Here is an 18,828-nt window from a genome sequence, read left to right on the forward strand (position 1 = left end):
TGAGGAGGTAAGGCCATAGTAGCGAAGTAATTACAATTTAGCAAATTAACATTGGAGTGATATATGTGCAGATGATGATGTGCAAGTAGAAATACTGGTGTGCAAAAGAGCAGAAAAGTAAATACAAAAACAATATGGGGATGAGGTAGGTATATTGGATTGTCTATTCACAGATGGGCTATGTACAGCTGCAGTGATCGGTTAGCTGCTCAGATAGCTGATAAAGTTTGTGAGGGAAATGTAAGTCTCCAACTTCAGCGATTTTGCAATTTGTTCCAGTCATTGGCACCAGAGAACTGGAAGGCGGCCAAAGGAGGTGTTGGCTTTGGGGATGACCAGTGAGATATACCTGCTGGAGTGCGTGCTACGTGGTGTTGTTATTGTTACCAGTGAGTTGAGATAAGGCAGAGCTTTACCTAGCAAAGACTTATAAATGACCTGGAGCCAGTGGGTCTGGCAACGAATATGAAGCGAGGGCCCTGGCCACATCTGCAGTCCTCATATCTCCTTGCAGCATGCCTAAGGCACGTTCACGCAGATGAGCAGGGACTCTGGGCATCTTTCTTTTGGTGTTTTTCAGAGTCAGTAGAAAGGCCTCTTTAGTGTCCTAAGTTTTCATAACTGTGACTTTAATTGCCTACCGTCTGTAAAGCTGTTAGTGTCTTAACAACGTTCATTAATTGTTTATGGTTCATTGAACAAGCCTGGGAAACAGTGTTTAAACCCTTTACAATGAAGATCTGTGAAGTTATTTTGATTTTTACGATTTATCTTTGAAAGACGGGGTCCTGAAAAAGGGACGTTTCTTTTTTTGCTGAGTTTAGAACCGTATTACCCTTTTTGGTTCTATCCAGAACCCTTTTTTTGTAAGAGTGTACACTCATCTACATAGTTCCAAAAGTTATTGAAAAACACTTAATTTAAAAAATATATAAACTACAATTTAAAAACGACTTTTTTATATACCAAATGTATTCAGTTTTAGTTGTTTTTTGAGAGACAGGCAGCTCTACAGATTGAGATCAGCGCTCCTCTGTTCCATACGGCGGAGATCAGCACTGATTTCACTCACTTTGAAGGAGGCGAACTGCGGGTATTTATAGGGTTCTCGTTTCTCGAACGCCTCCACGGTGTCCTGGCTGGGCATGGTCTGTCTGAAGGCGGGCAGCCGCTGTTTGCACCGCGTCAGTCACTGCGCCCGCCCTCTTCATAACGTTACCGAACACTCGCAGGAGCTGCAGTTGAGGTTGCAGAAGGCCTCGCTGTCCCTGAGCAGTCCTCCGTACAACCGGAGAGACACCTCGAGGTAGTCTACTGTCTCCTGCCATTTCTCTCGGGTGTACTGATCCAGCGTAGTATTTATACGCGGAGTCTACCCGCATTAGTTCATGTCGCGGGAAACTCGTAAAGCTGTATTTCTCGTATTAACTGAAAACGTGAATAGAAGAATAGCGGAGTGCTTGAGGTTGAAATATTTAGTTTATGTGTAAAGGTTGGACGGATGGTCTAAATCCTACGTCTCTATTCTATTCTGTGCCTTGCGTGAGACAGGGACCGCCTCTACCCCCACCACTTATCCCGACACAACTCTCCCTCCCCGGATTACTCCGGGCACCTCCCCTAATTACTGCAGTAACACTGGTTGGGGGAAACCAGACCACTGCACTAACCCGTAGTTTATTAACCTCTATGTAAATGAGTGTCACAAAGTCACAGATCAAGTGTTTTCCACTATTGCACCCCATACCAGATGCCAAATGGCCACACAATGGAGTGTGATTGATTTCACCCAGAGACAATGAGAAGTGGCCAGGTGAATGGTGAGTTTATAACTTTCAATAGGCAACATGAAAGTGCTTGTTCGGTTGTGTTCGGCTTTATGTTTACTATAGATTATATGTTAGAAAAGTAGCATATTCTATCACCCACTAATTCGAATTGTCTCTGTAGCCTGCGGCTTCCCCTCTCCCCTGCCACGTCAAGACATTCCAGAGAGCTAAAGGGGGGGGCAGAAAAATCCCCTGAAAAATACTTACACACTGGCCCACCACCACACCTCCACCCCGTCATAGCTCCGCTTGTAATATCCCCTCAAACTGCATTTGCCTATATAGGCTACATGTGTCAATGTATTCTATTCTACAGTAGTACATTTGTGTCCTGGGGGTCTTGTGGGGGGTCTTGCAGTGATGATGCAGTCTATTTGGTCTCCAGCCGTGACTACTAGGCCCTCCATTTGCCGTTTCCACGTCAACACATCTGCTGTGTGCTACTGCGCCTGCGCCCATTCTATTCAAGCCCGAACGGACTGGGATCAAGGGAAGAAGACAGAACCGGGAAGAAGATCAGAGGAACCGAAACAACCTGAGAGAGTGAAAAAGAGAGCAGTAGCAACCGTTAAAGTCTCGGTTAACCACCTTCATTTTTGTCGGTAAAGGATAGTGCTATGAAAATGAACCAGTGCGTGCACGGGATGATCTATCTGGCGGTTCTGGTGGCGTTTGCCGCTTGTGACGCCCCTCCGGTACCGTTAGACGACATCGTGATTGAGAAAACGTTCGTGCCGGAGCAGTGCGGGCGCGCTGTGAAAGTAGGGGACTATGTCCGTTACCACTATAACGGCATGTTCCCCGATGGAAAGAAGTTTGACTCCAGGTATCGTTTTTCCTTTTCTTTCCCTCTACCTTCCTGCAGTTCCTGCATGCAGTGAGTAGCGTGCACGTCTATAAACTCATGTGCGTGTTTTATTACCGGGTCGCCAAAACAGCCACGCAGGCAGAGAGAGAGAGAGAGATTGTAATGTTTACTGTTCATTTTTTATTGTTTATTTAACTTTTGTTTATTATCAATTTCACTTGCTTTGGTAATGTAAACAATGTTCCCCATGCCATTAAAGCCCTTTGAATTGAATTAGGGGGGAGAGAGCAGTTCAGTCAGAGAGAGAGCGAGAGAGAGATGTTCACTCAGAGAGAGAGAGAGAGAGAGAGAGAGAGAGAGAGAAAGAAAAAGCCCGCAGAGCATTGTATGCAATAAAAATGAAATTATTCAAAATCAACATCCCAATTAGAATTTGGACCAAAATATTTGACAGTGTAATCCTACCAATAGCTCTTTACGGAAGTGAGGTTTGGGGGCCACTCAATAAACTGGACTTTAAAATGTGGGACAAACATCCAATTGAAACCCTACATGCAGAATTCTGTCGGAAAATCCTACAAGTCCAGAGAAATACACCAACTAATGCATGTAGGGCAGAATTGGGCCGCTTTCCAGTAATAATGAAAATACAGAAAAGATCATTAAAATTTTGGCTACATCTAAATTCAAGTCCAAATTCGAGTCTGCAATTTAAAGCACTTCAAACCCAAGAGCTGAGCCCAGAAACGAGCCCTCTCAGTCAGCTGGTGTTGGACCTAACCAACCAAGCTGACACCAGCACTGCTTCAAAACAAAGAATTCCAATAAACAAAATCATGAACCAATCAAAGGACTCATATTTACAACATTGGAAAAACGAAACAAAATCCCAAAGCCGACTAAATTGCTATCTGACCCTAAACAGAGAATATGAATTGGCTGAATATCTCTACTCTGTCAGAGATTCGAAGCAGAGACAGATCCTTACCAAGTACAGGCTGAGTGACCACCGATTGGCAATAGAAACCGGCAGACATAAAAAGACATGGCTACCCAAAGAGGAGCGTGTATGTGGTCACTGCACGACAGGGGAGGTAGAAACAGAGATGCACTTTCTCCTTTACTGTGATAAATATTCCTCACCAAGAGATTCATTATTCACAGAAATGACTACATTTATTCCAAATTTTAACTTATTAAACCCAGAGGAAAAACTAAAAATACTCATGGGCGAAGGAGCAATGGCTCCTCTTGCAGCCAAATATGTATTTGCCTGCCATAGCCTGAGGGACACTGAATAATAACATCTGCATAGTAAGCAGTAACTTACTTATTATGACTGTTATTGTTTTTACTGTTATTGTTATTAGTATTATTATTGTTGTTTATCATTCCAAATAGTAATGGTATGGGTGGTAATGGTAATGATAGCAGTTTAATGATGGTGGTGGTGGTAGTGGTGCATTACACCATACATAACATTCGACTATTGACTGTTACCATTTTATTGTTACTATTTTTATATTTAATTTTGTATTATTATTTACTGCCATTCTATATTATTATTTGTCATTGTTTTAATTGTATTACAATGTATATTGTATACATTGTTGCTTTGGCAATATTGACACAATGTTTTTCATGCCAATAAAGCAGCTTGAATTTGAATTTGAATTTGAGAGAGAGAGCAGTTCAGTCAGAGAGAGAGAGAGAGAGAGAGAGAGAGATGTTCACTCAGACAGAGAGAGAGAGAGAGAGAGAGAGAGCAGTTCAGTCAGAGAGAGAGAGAGAGAGAGAGAGAGTGAAAAATGCAAAGTAATGTTGATAATATTTCCCATTTAGCTTAGTTTTGTTTTGTCTTTCGTACCAGGTCATGTGTCTTCTCAGTCATGTTGACACTGGTCTACTACTGTTGCTTTAATGTATTGTTGTTCTGATTAATATTGTTGTTGTAGCTGTTATTAATGGTAATCCCATGTCCACTACTACTATTATTATTGCTGTTAATCCCACCATTTATTTATATATAAATATATATATATTTTGTGTATATATATACATATATATTTTATTTAAATTTTTCGATATGTATACTTTGACAATGTAAGTAATAATAACTTGCCATGTCAATAAAGTCAATTGAATTGAATTGAATTGAAATTGAGAGAGAGAGAGAGAGAGCAGTTCAGTCAGAGAGAGAGAGAGAGAGAGAGAGCAGTTCAGTCAGAGAGAGAGAGAGAGAGAGAGAGAGAGAGAGAGAGAGAGAGAGAGAGAGAGAGAGAGAGAGAGAGAGAGAGAGAGAGAGAGAGAGAGCAGTTCAGTCAGAGAGAGAGAGAGAGAGAGAGAGCAGTTCAGTCAGAGAGAGAGAGAGAGAGAGAGAGCAGTTCACTCAGAGAGAGAGAGATGTTCACTCAGAGAGAGAGGGGGGTGAGATAAACAGAGAGAGAGAGAGAGAGAGAGAGAGACTCTGCTTTTGGCTCCAAGCCTGAACTGAAGAATAACTGGATTTAACGTATCACTCCAGAGAAAACAGTTCCTATTATATTATGACAGACCAGCTGCATCTACTGTCTCTACTTTATTATGACGTACCAGCTAGATCTCTCTCTCCTGCTACTAAATACACCGGCTGATAATACTGTATGTGGGCAAGGGTTTATACCTGTCCCGCTGTAGGCCATGCACACACAGGTATAGCCTCCAGGTGTGTGAATGTATGTCATGAATACACAGGTATAGCCTCCAGGTGTGTGAGTGTATGTCATGAATACACAGGTATAGCCTCCAGGTGTGTGAGTGTAGGTCATGAATACACAGGTATAACCTCCAGGTGTGTGAGTGTATGTCATGAACACACAGGTATAACCTCCAGGTGTGTGAGTGTAGGTCATGAACACACAGGTATAACCTCCAGGTGTGTGAGTGTAGGTCATGAACACACAGGTATAGCCTCCAGGTGTGTGAGTGTATGTCATGAACACACAGGTATAGCCTCCAGGTGTGTGAGTGTAGGTCATGAACACACAGGTATAGCCTCCAGGTGTGTGAGTGTAGGTCATGAACACACAGGTATAACCTCCAGGTGTGTGAGTGTAGGTCATGAACACACAGGTATAACCTCCAGGTATGTGAGTGTAGGCCATGAACACACAGGTATAGCCTCCAGGTGTGTGAGTGTAGGTCATGAATACACAGGTATAACCTCCAGGTGTGTGAGTGTAGGTCATGAACACACAGGTATAACCTCCAGGTGTGTGAGTGTATGTCATGAACACACAGGTATAACCTCCAGGTGTGTGAGTGTATGTCATGAACACACAGGTATAACCTCCAGGTGTGTGAGTGTATGTCATGAACACACAGGTATAACCTCCAGGTGTGTGAGTGTAGGCCATGAATACACAGGTATAACCTCCAGGTGTGTGAGTGTAGGTCATGAATACACAGGTATAACCTCCAGGTGTGTGAGTGTAGGTCATGAACACACAGGTATAACCTCCAGGTGTGTGAGTGTATGTCATGAACACACAGGTATAACCTCCAGGTGTGTGAGTGTATGTCATGAACACACAGGTATAACCTCCAGGTGTGTGAGTGTATGTCCTGAACACACAGGTATAACCTCCAGGTGTGTGAGTGTAGGCCATGAACACACAGGTATAACCTCCAGGTGTGTGAGTGTAGGCCATGAATACACAGGTATAACCTCCAGGTGTGTGAGTGTAGGCCATGAACACACAGGTATAGCCTCCAGGTGTGTGAGTGTATGTCATGAACACACAGGTATAACCTCCAGGTGTGTGAGTGTAGGCCATGAATACACAGGTATAACCTCCAGGTGTGTGAGTGTAGGCCATGAACACACAGGTATAGCCTCCAGGTGTGTGAGTGTAGGCCATGAACACACAGGTATAGCCTCCAGGTGTGTGAGTGTAGGCCATGCAAGGCCAGCAAACGGATCAGGTTAAACATCTCATTAATAGGTCATTCAGTCATTCAGTCATTCATTCATGTAAACTCTTGGGCTAAAGTAGACCAGACCAGTAGGCTTAAGCATCAATGTGCATGGCAAGAACTGAGATGCGGTTGGCCGGTGTAGTAGTTCAGACCTGGTGACGCGGCATGTTATTCACAGTCTCACCACAGCCAAGCAATGACGAATGACTGGACAGAGAGCTACATATGACTGACTGACTGAGTGAGTGAGTGAGTGAGTGAGTGAGTGAGTGAGTGACTGAGTGAGTGAGTGAGTGAGTGAGTGAGTGAGTGAGTGAGTGACTGAGTGAGTGGGTGACTGAGTGAGTGAGTGAGTGAGTGAATGAGTGACTGACTGAGTGAGTGACTGAGTGACAGAGTGAGTGAGTGACTGAGTGACTGAGTGGGTGACTGAGTGACTGAGTGACTGAGTGACTGAGTGACTGAGTGACTGAGTGGGTGACTGAGTGAGTGACTGACTGAGTGACTAAGTGAGTGACTGAGTGACTGAGTGAGTAAATTAGTGTTTTCCTTGTTTCTTCTCTTTCTGTCTTTTTTGGTTGAGATGTTGGCAGCTCCCATAACGTGTGTGTGTGTGTGTGTGTGTGTGTGTGTGTGTGTGTGTGTGTGTGTGTGTGTGTGTGTGTGTGTGTGTGTGTGTGTGTGTGTGTGTGTGTGTGTGTGTGTGTGTGTGTGTGTGTGTGTGCGTGCGTTGCAGCTATGACCGCGGTAGCACCTACAATGTGTATGTGGGTAAGAAGCAGCTGATTGAAGGGATGGACAGAGCTCTGGTAGGGATGTGTGTCAACGAGAGACGCCTGGTCACCATCCCCCCACAACTGGCCTATGGGAAGGAAGGACACGGTAAGCTCGTAACGTAACGTATGACATTACTTAGAACATAGTCTACAACACCCAATGGAACTTATTCAACTTTATACGTGAGGTTTAGGAGAAAATGGATCTCAGCTCCTCTCCTCCAATCAACAACTACATGTACTTAGCTGATCATCTTTCACGTATTTATGTACATTTAATTGAACCTTTATTTAACAAGTCAGTTGCAACGACGGCCTACCGGGGAACAGTGGGTTTAACTGCCTTGTTCAGGGATGCAGAACGACAGATTCTTTACCTTGTCAGCTCAGGGATTCGATCCAGCAACCTTTCGGTTACTAGTTCAACGCTCTAACCACTAGGCTACCTGCCGCACCTGTAATCTGTGTGTTTAGCTTCTAACATTGTGAAATCATAGCTTTTAACATGGTTATAACATAGCTTACGTTAAGCCTATAACATGGTTATAACATAGCTTATGGTAGGCCTATAACATGGTTATAACAGCTTATGGTAGGCCTATAACATGGTTATAACATAGCTTACGTTAGGCCTATAACATGGTTATAACATAGCTTATGGTAGGCCTATAACATGGTTATAACAGCTTACTTTAGGACTATAACATGGTTATAACATAGCTTATGGTAGGCCTATAACATGGTTATAACAGCTTACTGTAGGCCTATAACATGGTTATAACATAGCTTATGGTAGGCCTATAACATGGTTATAACATAGCTTATGGTAGGCCTATAACATGGTTATAACAGCTTATGGTAGACCTATAACATGGTTATAACATAGCTTATGGTAAGCCTATAACATGGTTATAACAGCTTATGGTAGGACCTATAACATGGTTATAACAGAGCTTATGGTAGGCCTATAACATGGTTATAACAGAGCTTACGGTAGGTCTATAACATGGTTATAACAGCTTACGGTAGGCCTATAACATGGTTATAACAGCTTACAGTAGGTCTATAACATGGTTATAACAGAGCTTACGGTAGGTCTATAACATGGTTATAACAGCTTACGGTAGGCCTATAACATGGTTATAACAGCTTACAGTAGGCCTATAACATGGTTATAACAGCTTACGGTAGACCTATAACATGGTTATAACAGCTTATGGTAGGCCTATAACATGGTTATAACAGCTTATGGTAGACCTATAACATGGTTATAACATGGTTATAACATAGCTTACGGTAGGCCTATAACATGGTTATAACAGCTTATGGTAGGCCTATAACATAGCTTACGGTAGGCCTATAACATGGTTATAACATAGCTTATGGTAGGCCTATAACATGGTTATAACAGCTTACGGTAGGCCTATAACATGGTTATAATAGCTTATGGTAGGCCTATAACATGGTTAGAACAGCTTACGGTAGGCCTATAACATGGTTATAACAGCTTATGGTAGGCCTATAACATGGTTATAACAGCTTGTGGTAGGCCTATAACATGGTTATAACAGCTTATGGTAGGCCTATAACATGGTTATAACATAGCTTACGGTAGACCTATAACATGGTTATAACATAGCTTACGGTAGACCTATAACATGGTTATAACAGCTTACGGTAGGCCTATAACATGGTTATAACAGCTTATGGTAGGCCTATAACATGGTTATAACAGCTTACGGTAGGCCTATAACATGGTTATAACAGCTTATGGTAGGCCTATAACATGTTTATAACAGCTTATGGTAGGCCTATAACATGGTTTTAACATAGCTTACGGTAGGCCTATAACATGGTTATAACAGCTTATGGTAGGCCTATAACATAGCTTATGGTAGGCCTATAACATGGTTATAACATAGCTTACGGTAGGCCTATAACATGGTTATAACAGCTTGCGGTAGGCCTATAACAGGGTTATAAACATTGGTCTGTCTTGTCTGTGTGATGACTAACATCGGTAGAAGCTGTAGCTCTGTGCTCCTGATGCAGTTGGCGGTTGGGTCTATGGGTCGCACGAGGAAGTGTTTGTGTGTAGGCCTGAGTACAGCATGTTTGTGTACAGTATTCATTAACACACAGAGGATGTGTTTGTGTGTAGGCCTGTGTACAGCATGTTTGTGTACAGTATTCATTAACACACAGAGGATGTGTTTGTGTGTAGGCCTGAGTACAGCATGTTTGTGTACAGTATTCATTAACACACAGAGGATGTGTTTGTGTGTAGGCCTGAGTACAGCATGTTTGTGTACAGTATTCATTAACACACAGAGGATGTGTTTGTGTGTAGGCCTGTGTACAGCATGTTTGTGTACAGTATTCATTAACACACAGAGGATGTGTTTGTGTGTAGGCCTGAGTACAGCATGTTTGTGTACAGTATTCATTAACACACAGAGGAAGTGTTTGTGTGTAGGCCTGAGTACAGCATGTTTGTGTACAGTATTCATTAACACACAGAGGAAGTGTTTGTGTGTAGGCCTGAGTACAGCATGTTTGTGTACAGTATTCATTAACACACAGAGGATGTGTTTGTGTGTAGGCCTGAGTACAGCATGTTTGTGTACAGTATTCATTAACACACAGAGGATGTGTTTGTGTGTAGGCCTGAGTACAGCATGTTTGTGTACAGTATTCATTAACACACAGAGGATGTGTTTGTGTGTAGGCCTGAGTACAGCATGTTTGTGTACAGTATTCATTAACACACAGAGGATGTGTTTGTGTGTAGGCCTGTGTACAGCATGTTTGTGTACAGTATTCATTAACACACAGAGGATGTGTTTGTGTGTAGGCCTGAGTACAGCATGTTTGTGTACAGTATTCATTAACACACATAGGATGTGTTTGTGTGTAGGCCTGAGTACAGCATGTTTGTGTACAGTATTCATTAACACACAGAGGATGTGTTTGTGTGTAGGCCTGAGTACAGCATGTTTGTGTACAGTATTCATTAACACACAGAGGATGTGTTTGTGTGTAGGCCTGAGTACAGCATGTTTGTGTACAGTATTCATTAACACACAGAGGATGTGTTTGTGTGTAGGCCTGAGTACAGCATGTTTGTGTACAGTATTCATTAACACACAGAGGATGTGTTTGTGTGTAGGCCTGAGTACAGCATGTTTGTGTACAGTATTCATTAACACACAGAGGATGTGTTTGTGTGTAGGCCTGAGTACAGCATGTTTGTGTACAGTATTCATTAACACACAGAGGATGTGTTTGTGTGTAGGCCTGTGTACAGCATGTTTGTGTACAGTATTCATTAACACACAGAGGATGTGTTTGTGTGTAGGCCTGAGTACAGCATGTTTGTGTACAGTATTCATTAACACACAGAGGATGTGTTTGTGTGTAGGCCTGAGTACAGCATGTTTGTGTACATTATTCATTAACACACATAGGAAGGAGGACAGGAAGTGGGCGGTCTCGGCTCCATGTGGAATCGGCCCACTCTGACATCACAGACCAGGAAGTGAGCGCTGCCTGGAGCCAAGCTGTTTGTTACGTTGCACAGGGCAGGCTGAGCTAGCTGCTGCCACTGAATATCAGATCAATCAGCTGGTTGACGGATTACTGTTGCAAGAAGCTCAGACCAACCCTCCAACAACTAACACAGAGAGGAGACCAACCCTCCAACAACTAACACAGAGAGGAGACCAACCCTCTAACAACTAACCCAGAGAGGAGACCAACCCAGAGAGGAGACCAACCCTCCAACAACTAACACAGAGAGGAGACCAACCCTCCAACAACTAACCCAGAGAAGAGACCAACCCTCCAACAACTAACACAGAGAGGAGACCAACCCTCCAACAACTAACACAGAGAGGAGACCAACCCTCCAACAACTAACCCAGAGAGGAGACCAACCCTCCAACAACTAACCCAGAGAGGAGACCAACCCTCCAACAACTAACCCAGAGAGGAGACCAACCCTCCAACAACTAACACAGAGAGGAGACCAACCCTCCAACAACTAACCCAGAGAGGAGACCAACCCTCCAACAACTAACACAGAGAGGAGACCAACCCTCCAACAACTAACACAGAGAGGAGACCAACCCTCCAACAACTAACCAGAGAGGGACCAACCCTCCAACAACTAGAGAGGAGACCAACCCTCCAACAACTAACCCAGAGAGGAGACCAACCCTCCAACAACTAACACAGAGAGGAGACCAACCCTCCAACAACTAACACAGAGAGGAGACCAACCCTCCAACAACTAACACAGAGAGGAGACCAACCCTCTAACAACTAACACAGAGAGGAGACCAACCCTCCAACAACTAACACAGAGAGGAGACCAACCCTCCAACAACTAACCCAGAGAGGAGACCAACCCTCCAACAACTAACCCAGAGGAGACCAACCCTCCAACAACTAACCCAGAGAGGAGACCAACCCTCCAACAACTAACACAGAGAGGAGACCAACCCTCCAACAACTAACACAGAGAGGAGACCAACCCTCCAACAACTAACACAGAGAGGAGACCAACCCTCCAACAACTAACACAGAGAGGAGACCAACCCTCCAACAACTAACACAGAGAGGAGACCAACCCTCTAACAACTAACCCAGAGAGGAGACCAACCCTCCAACAACTAACACAGAGAGGAGACCAACCCTCCAACAACTAACACAGAGAGGAGACCAACCCTCCAACAACTAACCCAGAGAAGAGACCAACCCTCCAACAACTAACACAGAGAGGAGACCAACCCTCCAACAACTAACCCAGAGAGGAGACCAACCCTCCAACAACTAACCCAGAGAGGAGACCAACCCTCCAACAACTAACCCAGAGAGGAGACCAACCCTCCAACAACTAACACAGAGAGGAGACCAACCCTCCAACAACTAACCCAGAGAGGAGACCAACCCTCCAACAACTAACCCAGAGAGGAGACCAACCCTCCAACAACTAACCCAGAGAGGAGACCAACCCTCCAACAACTAACACAGAGAGGAGACCAACCCTCCAACAACTAACCCAGAGAGGAGACCAACCCTCCAACAACTAACACAGAGAGGAGACCAACCCTCCAACAACTAACACAGAGAGGAGACCAACCCTCCAACAACTAACACAGAGAGGAGACCAACCCTCTAACAACTAACCCAGAGAGGAGACCAACCCTCCAACAACTAACCCAGAGGAGACCAACCCTCCAACAACTAACCCAGAGAGGAGACCAACCCTCCAACAACTAACACAGAGAGGAGACCAACCCTCCAACAACTAACCCAGAGAGGAGACCAACCCTCCAACAACTAACACAGAGAGGAGACCAACCCTCCAACAACTAACACAGAGAGGAGACCAACCCTCCAACAACTAACACAGAGAGGAGACCAACCCTCTAACAACTAACCCAGAGAGGAGACCAACCCTCCAACAACTAACACAGAGAGGAGACCAACCCTCCAACAACTAACCCAGAGAGGAGACCAACCCTCCAACAACTAACACAGAGAGGAGACCAACCCTCCAACAACTAACACAGAGAGGAGACCAACCCTCCAACAACTAACCCAGAGAGGAGACCAACCCTCCAACAACTAACAGAGAGGAGACCAACCCTCCAACAACTAACACAGAGAGGAGACCAACCCTCTAACAACTACCCCAGAGAGGAGACCAACCCTCCAACAACTAACACAGAGAGGAGACCAACCCTCTAACAACTAACCCAGAGAGGAGACCAACCCTCCAACAACTAACCCAGAGAGGAGACCAACCCTCCAACAACTAACACAGAGAGGAGACCAACCCTCTAACAACTAGGAGACCAACCCTCTAACAACTAACCCAGAGAGGAGACCAACCCTCCAACAACTAACACAGAGAGGAGACCAACCCTCTAACAACTAACCCAGAGAGGAGACCAACCCTCCAACAACTAACCCAGAGAGGAGGAGTCTTGTTGTAGGCGGTACCCTCATTCACAGGGGAGACTGCACAGTGGCCGGAGTGTGTTTGTCCATATTAGTGTGTGTGTGTGTGTGTGTGTGTGTGTGTGTGTGTGTGTGTGTGTGTGTGTGTGTGTGTGTGTGTGTGTGTGTGTGTGTGTGTGTGTGTGTGTGTGTGTGTGTGTGTGTGTGTGTGTGTATTAGCATGGCGTTGTGCCTATAAAGTGGTCATCAAGCGGATTGGTTGGTTTTGCATGAGGAGAGATTAGAACAGGAATGTGTGGCCTGACTTGACATGTAGAGACGGGTAAAGAGAGAGAATGCGAGATGGGGGGAGGGGGCGTGTATGGACAGGTATACGTAGGTGTCTCCTCTATAGATTTGTGTGTGGAAGAGAGAGAGAGAGGGTGAGAGAGGGTGAGAGAGAGGGTGAGAGAGGGTGAGAGAGAGAGAGGGTGAGAGAGAGGCGTAATAGCCATAACATGGCATTTTAAATATCTCTATTTCTTTGAGTGCAATACTTACTGTTCATTTTTATTGTTAATTTCAATTTTTTTAAATTATCTATTTCACTTGCTTTGGCAATATGGTTCCATGCCAATAAAGCCCTTTGAAATGAATTGAATTGAGAGGAAGAAAAGGAGGAGGAGAGGGAGAGACGGGGAGGGAGAGACGGGGAGGGAGAGACGGGGAGGGAGAGACGGGGAGGGAGAGACGGGGAGGGAGAGCCGGGGAGGGAGAGACGGGGAGGGAGAGACGGGGAGGGAGAGCCGGGGTGGGAGAGACGGGGAGGGAGAGCCGGGGAGGGAGAGCCGGGGAGGGAGAGACGGGGAGGGAGAGCCGGGGAGGGAGAGCCGGGGAGGGAGAGCCGGGGAGGGAGAGACGGGGAGGGAGAGACGGGGAGGGAGAGCCGGGGTGGGAGAGACGGGGAGGGAGAGCCGGGGAGGGAGAGACGGGGAGGGAGAGCCGGGGAGGGAGAGACGGGGAGGGAGAGACGGGGAGGGAGAGCCGGGGAGGGAGAGACGGGGAGGGAGAGACGGGGAGGGAGAGCCGGGGTGGGAGAGACGGGGAGGGAGAGCCGGGGAGGGAGAGACGGGGAGGGAGAGACGGGGAGGGAGAGACGGGGAGGGAGAGCCGGGGTGGGAGAGACGGGGAGGGAGAGCCGGGGAGAGACGGGGAGGGAGAGCCGGGGTGGGAGAGACGGGGAGGGAGAGCCGGGGATGGGAGAGACGGGGAGGGAGAGCCGGGGAGGGAGAGACGGGGAGGGAGAGCCGGGGAGGGAGAGCCGGGGTGGGAGAGACGGGGAGGGAGAGCCGGGGAGGGAGAGCCGGGGAGGGAGAGACGGGGAGGGAGAGCCGGGGAGGGAGAGCCGGGGAGGGAGAGACGGGGAGGGAGAGCCGGGGTGGGAGAGCCGGGGAGGGAGAGCCGGGGAGGGAGAGCCGGGGAGGGAGAGCCGGGGAGGGAGAGACGGGGAGGGAGAGCCGGGGAGGGAGAGCCGGGGAGGGAGAGACGGGGAGGGAGAGCCGGGGTGGGAGAGACGGGGAGGGAGAGACGGGGAGGGAGAGCCGGGGTGGGAGAGACGGGGAGGGAGAGCCGGGGAGGGAGAGCCGGGGTGGGAGAGACGGGGAGGGAGAGACGGGGAGGGAGAGACGGGGAGGGAGAGCCGGGGAGGGAGAGACGGGGAGGGAGAGACGGGGAGGGAGAGCCGGGGAGGGAGAGACGGGGAGGGAGAGACGGGGAGGGAGAGCCGGGGTGGGAGAGACGGGGAGGGAGAGCCGGGGAGGGAGAGACGGGGAGGGAGAGCCGGGGAGGGAGAGCCGGGGAGGGAGAGACGGGGAGGGAGAGCCGGGGAGGGAGAGCCGGGGAGGGAGAGACGGGGAGGGAGAGCCGGGGTGGGAGAGACGGGGAGGGAGAGCGGAGGGAGAGCGGGGAGGGAGAGCCGGGGAGGGAGAGCCGGGGAGGGAGAGCCGGGGAGGGAGAGACGGGGAGGGAGAGCCGGGAAGGGAGAGACGGGGAGGGAGAGCCGGGGAGGGAGAGCCGGGGAGGGAGAGCCGGGGAGGGAGAACCGGGGAGGGAGAGACGGGGAGGGAGAGACGGGGAGGGAGAGACGGGGAGGGAGAGACGGGGTGGGAGAGACGGGGAGGGAGAGACGGGGAGGGAGAGACGGGGAGGGAGAGACGGGGTGGGAGAGACGGGGAGGGAGAGACGGGGTGGGAGAGACGGGGAGGGAGAGACGGGGAGGGAGAGACGGGGAGGGAGAGACGGGGAGGGAGAGACGGGGTGGAAGAGACGGGGAGGGAGAGACGGGGTGGGAGAGACGGGGAGGGAGAGACGGGGAGGGAGAGACGGGGAGGGAGAGCCGGGGAGGGAGAGCCGGGGAGGGAGAGACGGGGAGGGAGAGCCGGGGAGGGAGAGACGGGGAGGGAGAGCCGGGGAGGGAGAGCCGGGGAGGGAGAGCCGGGGAGGGAGAACCGGGGAGGGAGAGACGGGGAGGGAGAGACGGGGAGGGAGAGACGGGGTGGGAGAGACGGGGAGGGAGAGACGGGGAGGGAGAGACGGGGAGGGAGAGACGGGGTGGGAGAGACGGGGAGGGAGAGACGGGGAGGGAGAGACGGGGAGGGAGAGACGGGGAGGGAGAGACGGGGTGGGAGAGACGGGGAGGGAGAGACGGGGTGGGAGAGACGGGGAGGGAGAGCCGGGGAGGGAGAGACGGGGAGGGAGAGCCGGGGAGGGAGAGCCGGGGAGGGAGAGACGGGGAGGGAGAGCCGGGGAGGGAGAGCCGGGGAGGGAGAGACGGGGAGGGAGAGCCGGGGTGGGAGAGCCGGGGAGGGAGAGACGGGGAGGGAGAGCCGGGGAGGGAGAGCCGGGGAGGGAGAGCCGGGGAGGGAGAGAGCCGGGGTGGGAGAGACGGGGAGGGAGAGCCGGGGAGGGAGAGCCGGGGTGGGAGAGACGGGGAGGGAGAGACGGGGAGGGAGAGCCGGGGAGGGAGAGCCGGGGAGGGAGAGCCGGGGAGGGAGAGCCGGGGTGGGAGAGACGGGGAGGGAGAGCCGGGGAGGGAGAGACGGGGAGGGAGAGCCGGGGAGGGAGAGACGGGGAGGGAGAGACGGGGAGGGAGAGCCGGGGAGGGAGAGCCGGGGAGGGAGAGCCGGGGAGGGAGAGACGGGGAGGGAGAGACGGGGTGGGAGAGACGGGGAGGGAGAGCCGGGGAGGGAGAGCCGGGGAGGGAGAGACGGGGAGGGAGAGCCCGGAAGGGAGAGACGGGGAGGGAGAGCCGGGGAGGGAGAGCCGGGGAGGGAGAACCGGGGAGGGAGAGACGGGGAGGGAGAGACGGGGAGGGAGAGACGGGGAGGGAGAGACGGGGTGGGAGAGACGGGGAGGGAGAGACGGGGAGGGAGAGACGGGGTGGGAGAGACGGGGAGGGAGAGACGGGGTGGGAGAGACGGGGAGGGAGAGACGGGGAGGGAGAGACGGGGTGGAAGAGACGGGGAGGGAGAGACGGGGTGGGAGAGACGGGGAGGGAGAGCCGGGGAGGGAGAGACGGGGAGGGAGAGCCGGGGAGGGAGAGCCGGGGAGGGAGAGACGGGGAGGGAGAGCCAGAGAGTTGGAGGGTTTTTGTCAGCAGAGAGAACAACTGTCAACTCACCAGTATGGATTTAATCACAACTACCCTCAACTTCTCTACCCCTCCTCCTCTCTTCCTCTTCCCCTCCTCTCACATTCCCTCCCTCCCCCAAATAATATCTTTGGCCTGATTATAAACTGTGATTAAGGACCTTCAAAGAAATCATTCCATGTTCATCTGACGAGTCTAACATTGAGAGAAAGAAAGAGAGAAAGGGAGAGAGGAAGTAGAGAGAGGGGATGAGAGAGAGACGGGATAAGAGAGACAGGATAAGAGAAGAGAGGGTGAGAGAGAGGGGATAAGAGAGACAGGATAAGAGAAGAGAGGGTGAGAGAGGGGGGATAAGAGAAGAGAAGAGAGGGTGAGAGAGAGGGGATAAGAGAGGGGGGATAAGAGAAGAGAGGGTGAGAGAGAGGGGATAAGAGAGGGGTGATAAGAGAGACAGGATAAGAGAAGAGAAGAGATGATGAGAGAGGGGTGATAAGAGAGACAGGATAAGAGAAGAGAGGATGAGAGAGAGGGGATAAGAGAGACAGGATAAGAGAAGAGAGGATGAGAGAGAGGGGATAAGAGAAGAGAGGATGAGAGAGAGGGGATAAGAGAAGAGAGGATGAGAGAGAGTGGATAAGAGAAGAGAGGATGAGAGAGAGTGGATAAGAGAGACAAGATAAGAGAAGAGAGGGTGAGAGAGGAGATAAGAGAAGAGAGGGTGAGAGAGGGGTGATAAGAGAGACAGGAGAAGAGAAGAGAGGGTGAGAGAGAGGGAATAAGAGAGACAGGAGAAGAGAAGAGAGGGAATAAGAGAGACAGGAGAAGAGAAGAGAGGGTGAGAGAGAGGGAATAAGAGAGACAGGAGAAGAGAAGAGAGGGTGAGAGAGAGGGAATAAGAGAGACAGGAGAAGAGAAGAGAGGGTGGGAGAGAGGGAATAAGAGAGACAGGAGAAGAGAAGAGAGGATGAGAGAGGGAGGATAAGAGAGAGAACAAGTGTAACTCTGTCATTCTTCCTTAATCCAGGTGATGTCATCCCTTCAGACGCCATCCTCAATTTTGACGTTCTGTTGTTGGACGTGTGGAACCCTGACGACGGGGTTCAGAGTGAGACGTACTACACCCCTGAGAACTGCTCTAGGAAGGTAGAGGTGTCGGACTACGTACGGTACCACTACAACGGAACACTGCTGGACGGAACACTGTTCGACTCCAGGTGAGACACATTACACACACTACACACTACTAACACACACTACTAACACACACTACACACTACTAACACACACTACACACTACTAACACACACTACACACACTACATACTACTAACACACACACTACACACTACTAACACACACACTACACACTACTAACACACACTACACACTACTAACACACACTAGACACTACTAACACACACTAGACACTACTAACACACACTACACACACTAACACACACTACTAACACACACTACACACACTAACACACACTACTAACACACACTATGATAGAGGAGAGGGGGGTGATGATAGAGAGGAGGGTGATGATAGAGGAGAGGAGGGTGATAATAGAGGAGGGTGATGATAGAGGAGGGTGATGATAGAGGAGAGGGGGGTGATGATAGAGGAGAGGGGGGTGATGATAGAGGAGAGGAGGGTGATGATAGAGGAGAGGAGGGTGATGATAGATGAGAGGAGGGTGATGATAGAGGAGAGGAGGGTGATGATAGAGGAGAGGAGGGTGATGATAGAGGAGAGGAGGGTGATGATAGAGGAGAGGAGGGTGATGATAGAGGAGAGGAGGGTGATGGTAGAGGAGAGGGGGGTGATGATAGAGGAGAGGAGGGTGATGATAGAGGAGAG

The 18,828-nt window shown here is 49.3% G+C and overlaps 1 protein-coding gene across 2 annotated transcripts in view; it reads left to right on the forward strand.

Moving 5' to 3' along the window:
* The first annotated feature begins 1,705 nt into the window (after window positions 1-1,705).
* The window catches only part of LOC139559160 (peptidyl-prolyl cis-trans isomerase FKBP9-like), a 25,663-nt gene continuing 8,540 nt past the window's right edge, over window positions 1,706-18,828 (forward strand). The window contains exons 1-3 of one of the 2 annotated variants that reach the window (XM_071374925.1): window positions 1,706-1,820; window positions 7,331-7,476; window positions 17,990-18,179. In XM_071374925.1, coding sequence (XP_071231026.1) covers window positions 7,389-7,476; window positions 17,990-18,179 — 278 coding nt within the window. In that variant the 5' untranslated portion in view covers window positions 1,706-1,820; window positions 7,331-7,388. Of the gene's footprint in view, window positions 1,821-2,304; window positions 2,656-7,330; window positions 7,477-17,989; window positions 18,180-18,828 lie in introns of those variants that run through there. The other variant, XM_071374924.1, reaches the window with a different exon arrangement.

Source organism: Salvelinus alpinus, chromosome 29, assembly GCF_045679555.1.
Source record: "Salvelinus alpinus chromosome 29, SLU_Salpinus.1, whole genome shotgun sequence".
Classification (NCBI taxonomy): domain Eukaryota; kingdom Metazoa; phylum Chordata; class Actinopteri; order Salmoniformes; family Salmonidae; genus Salvelinus; species Salvelinus alpinus.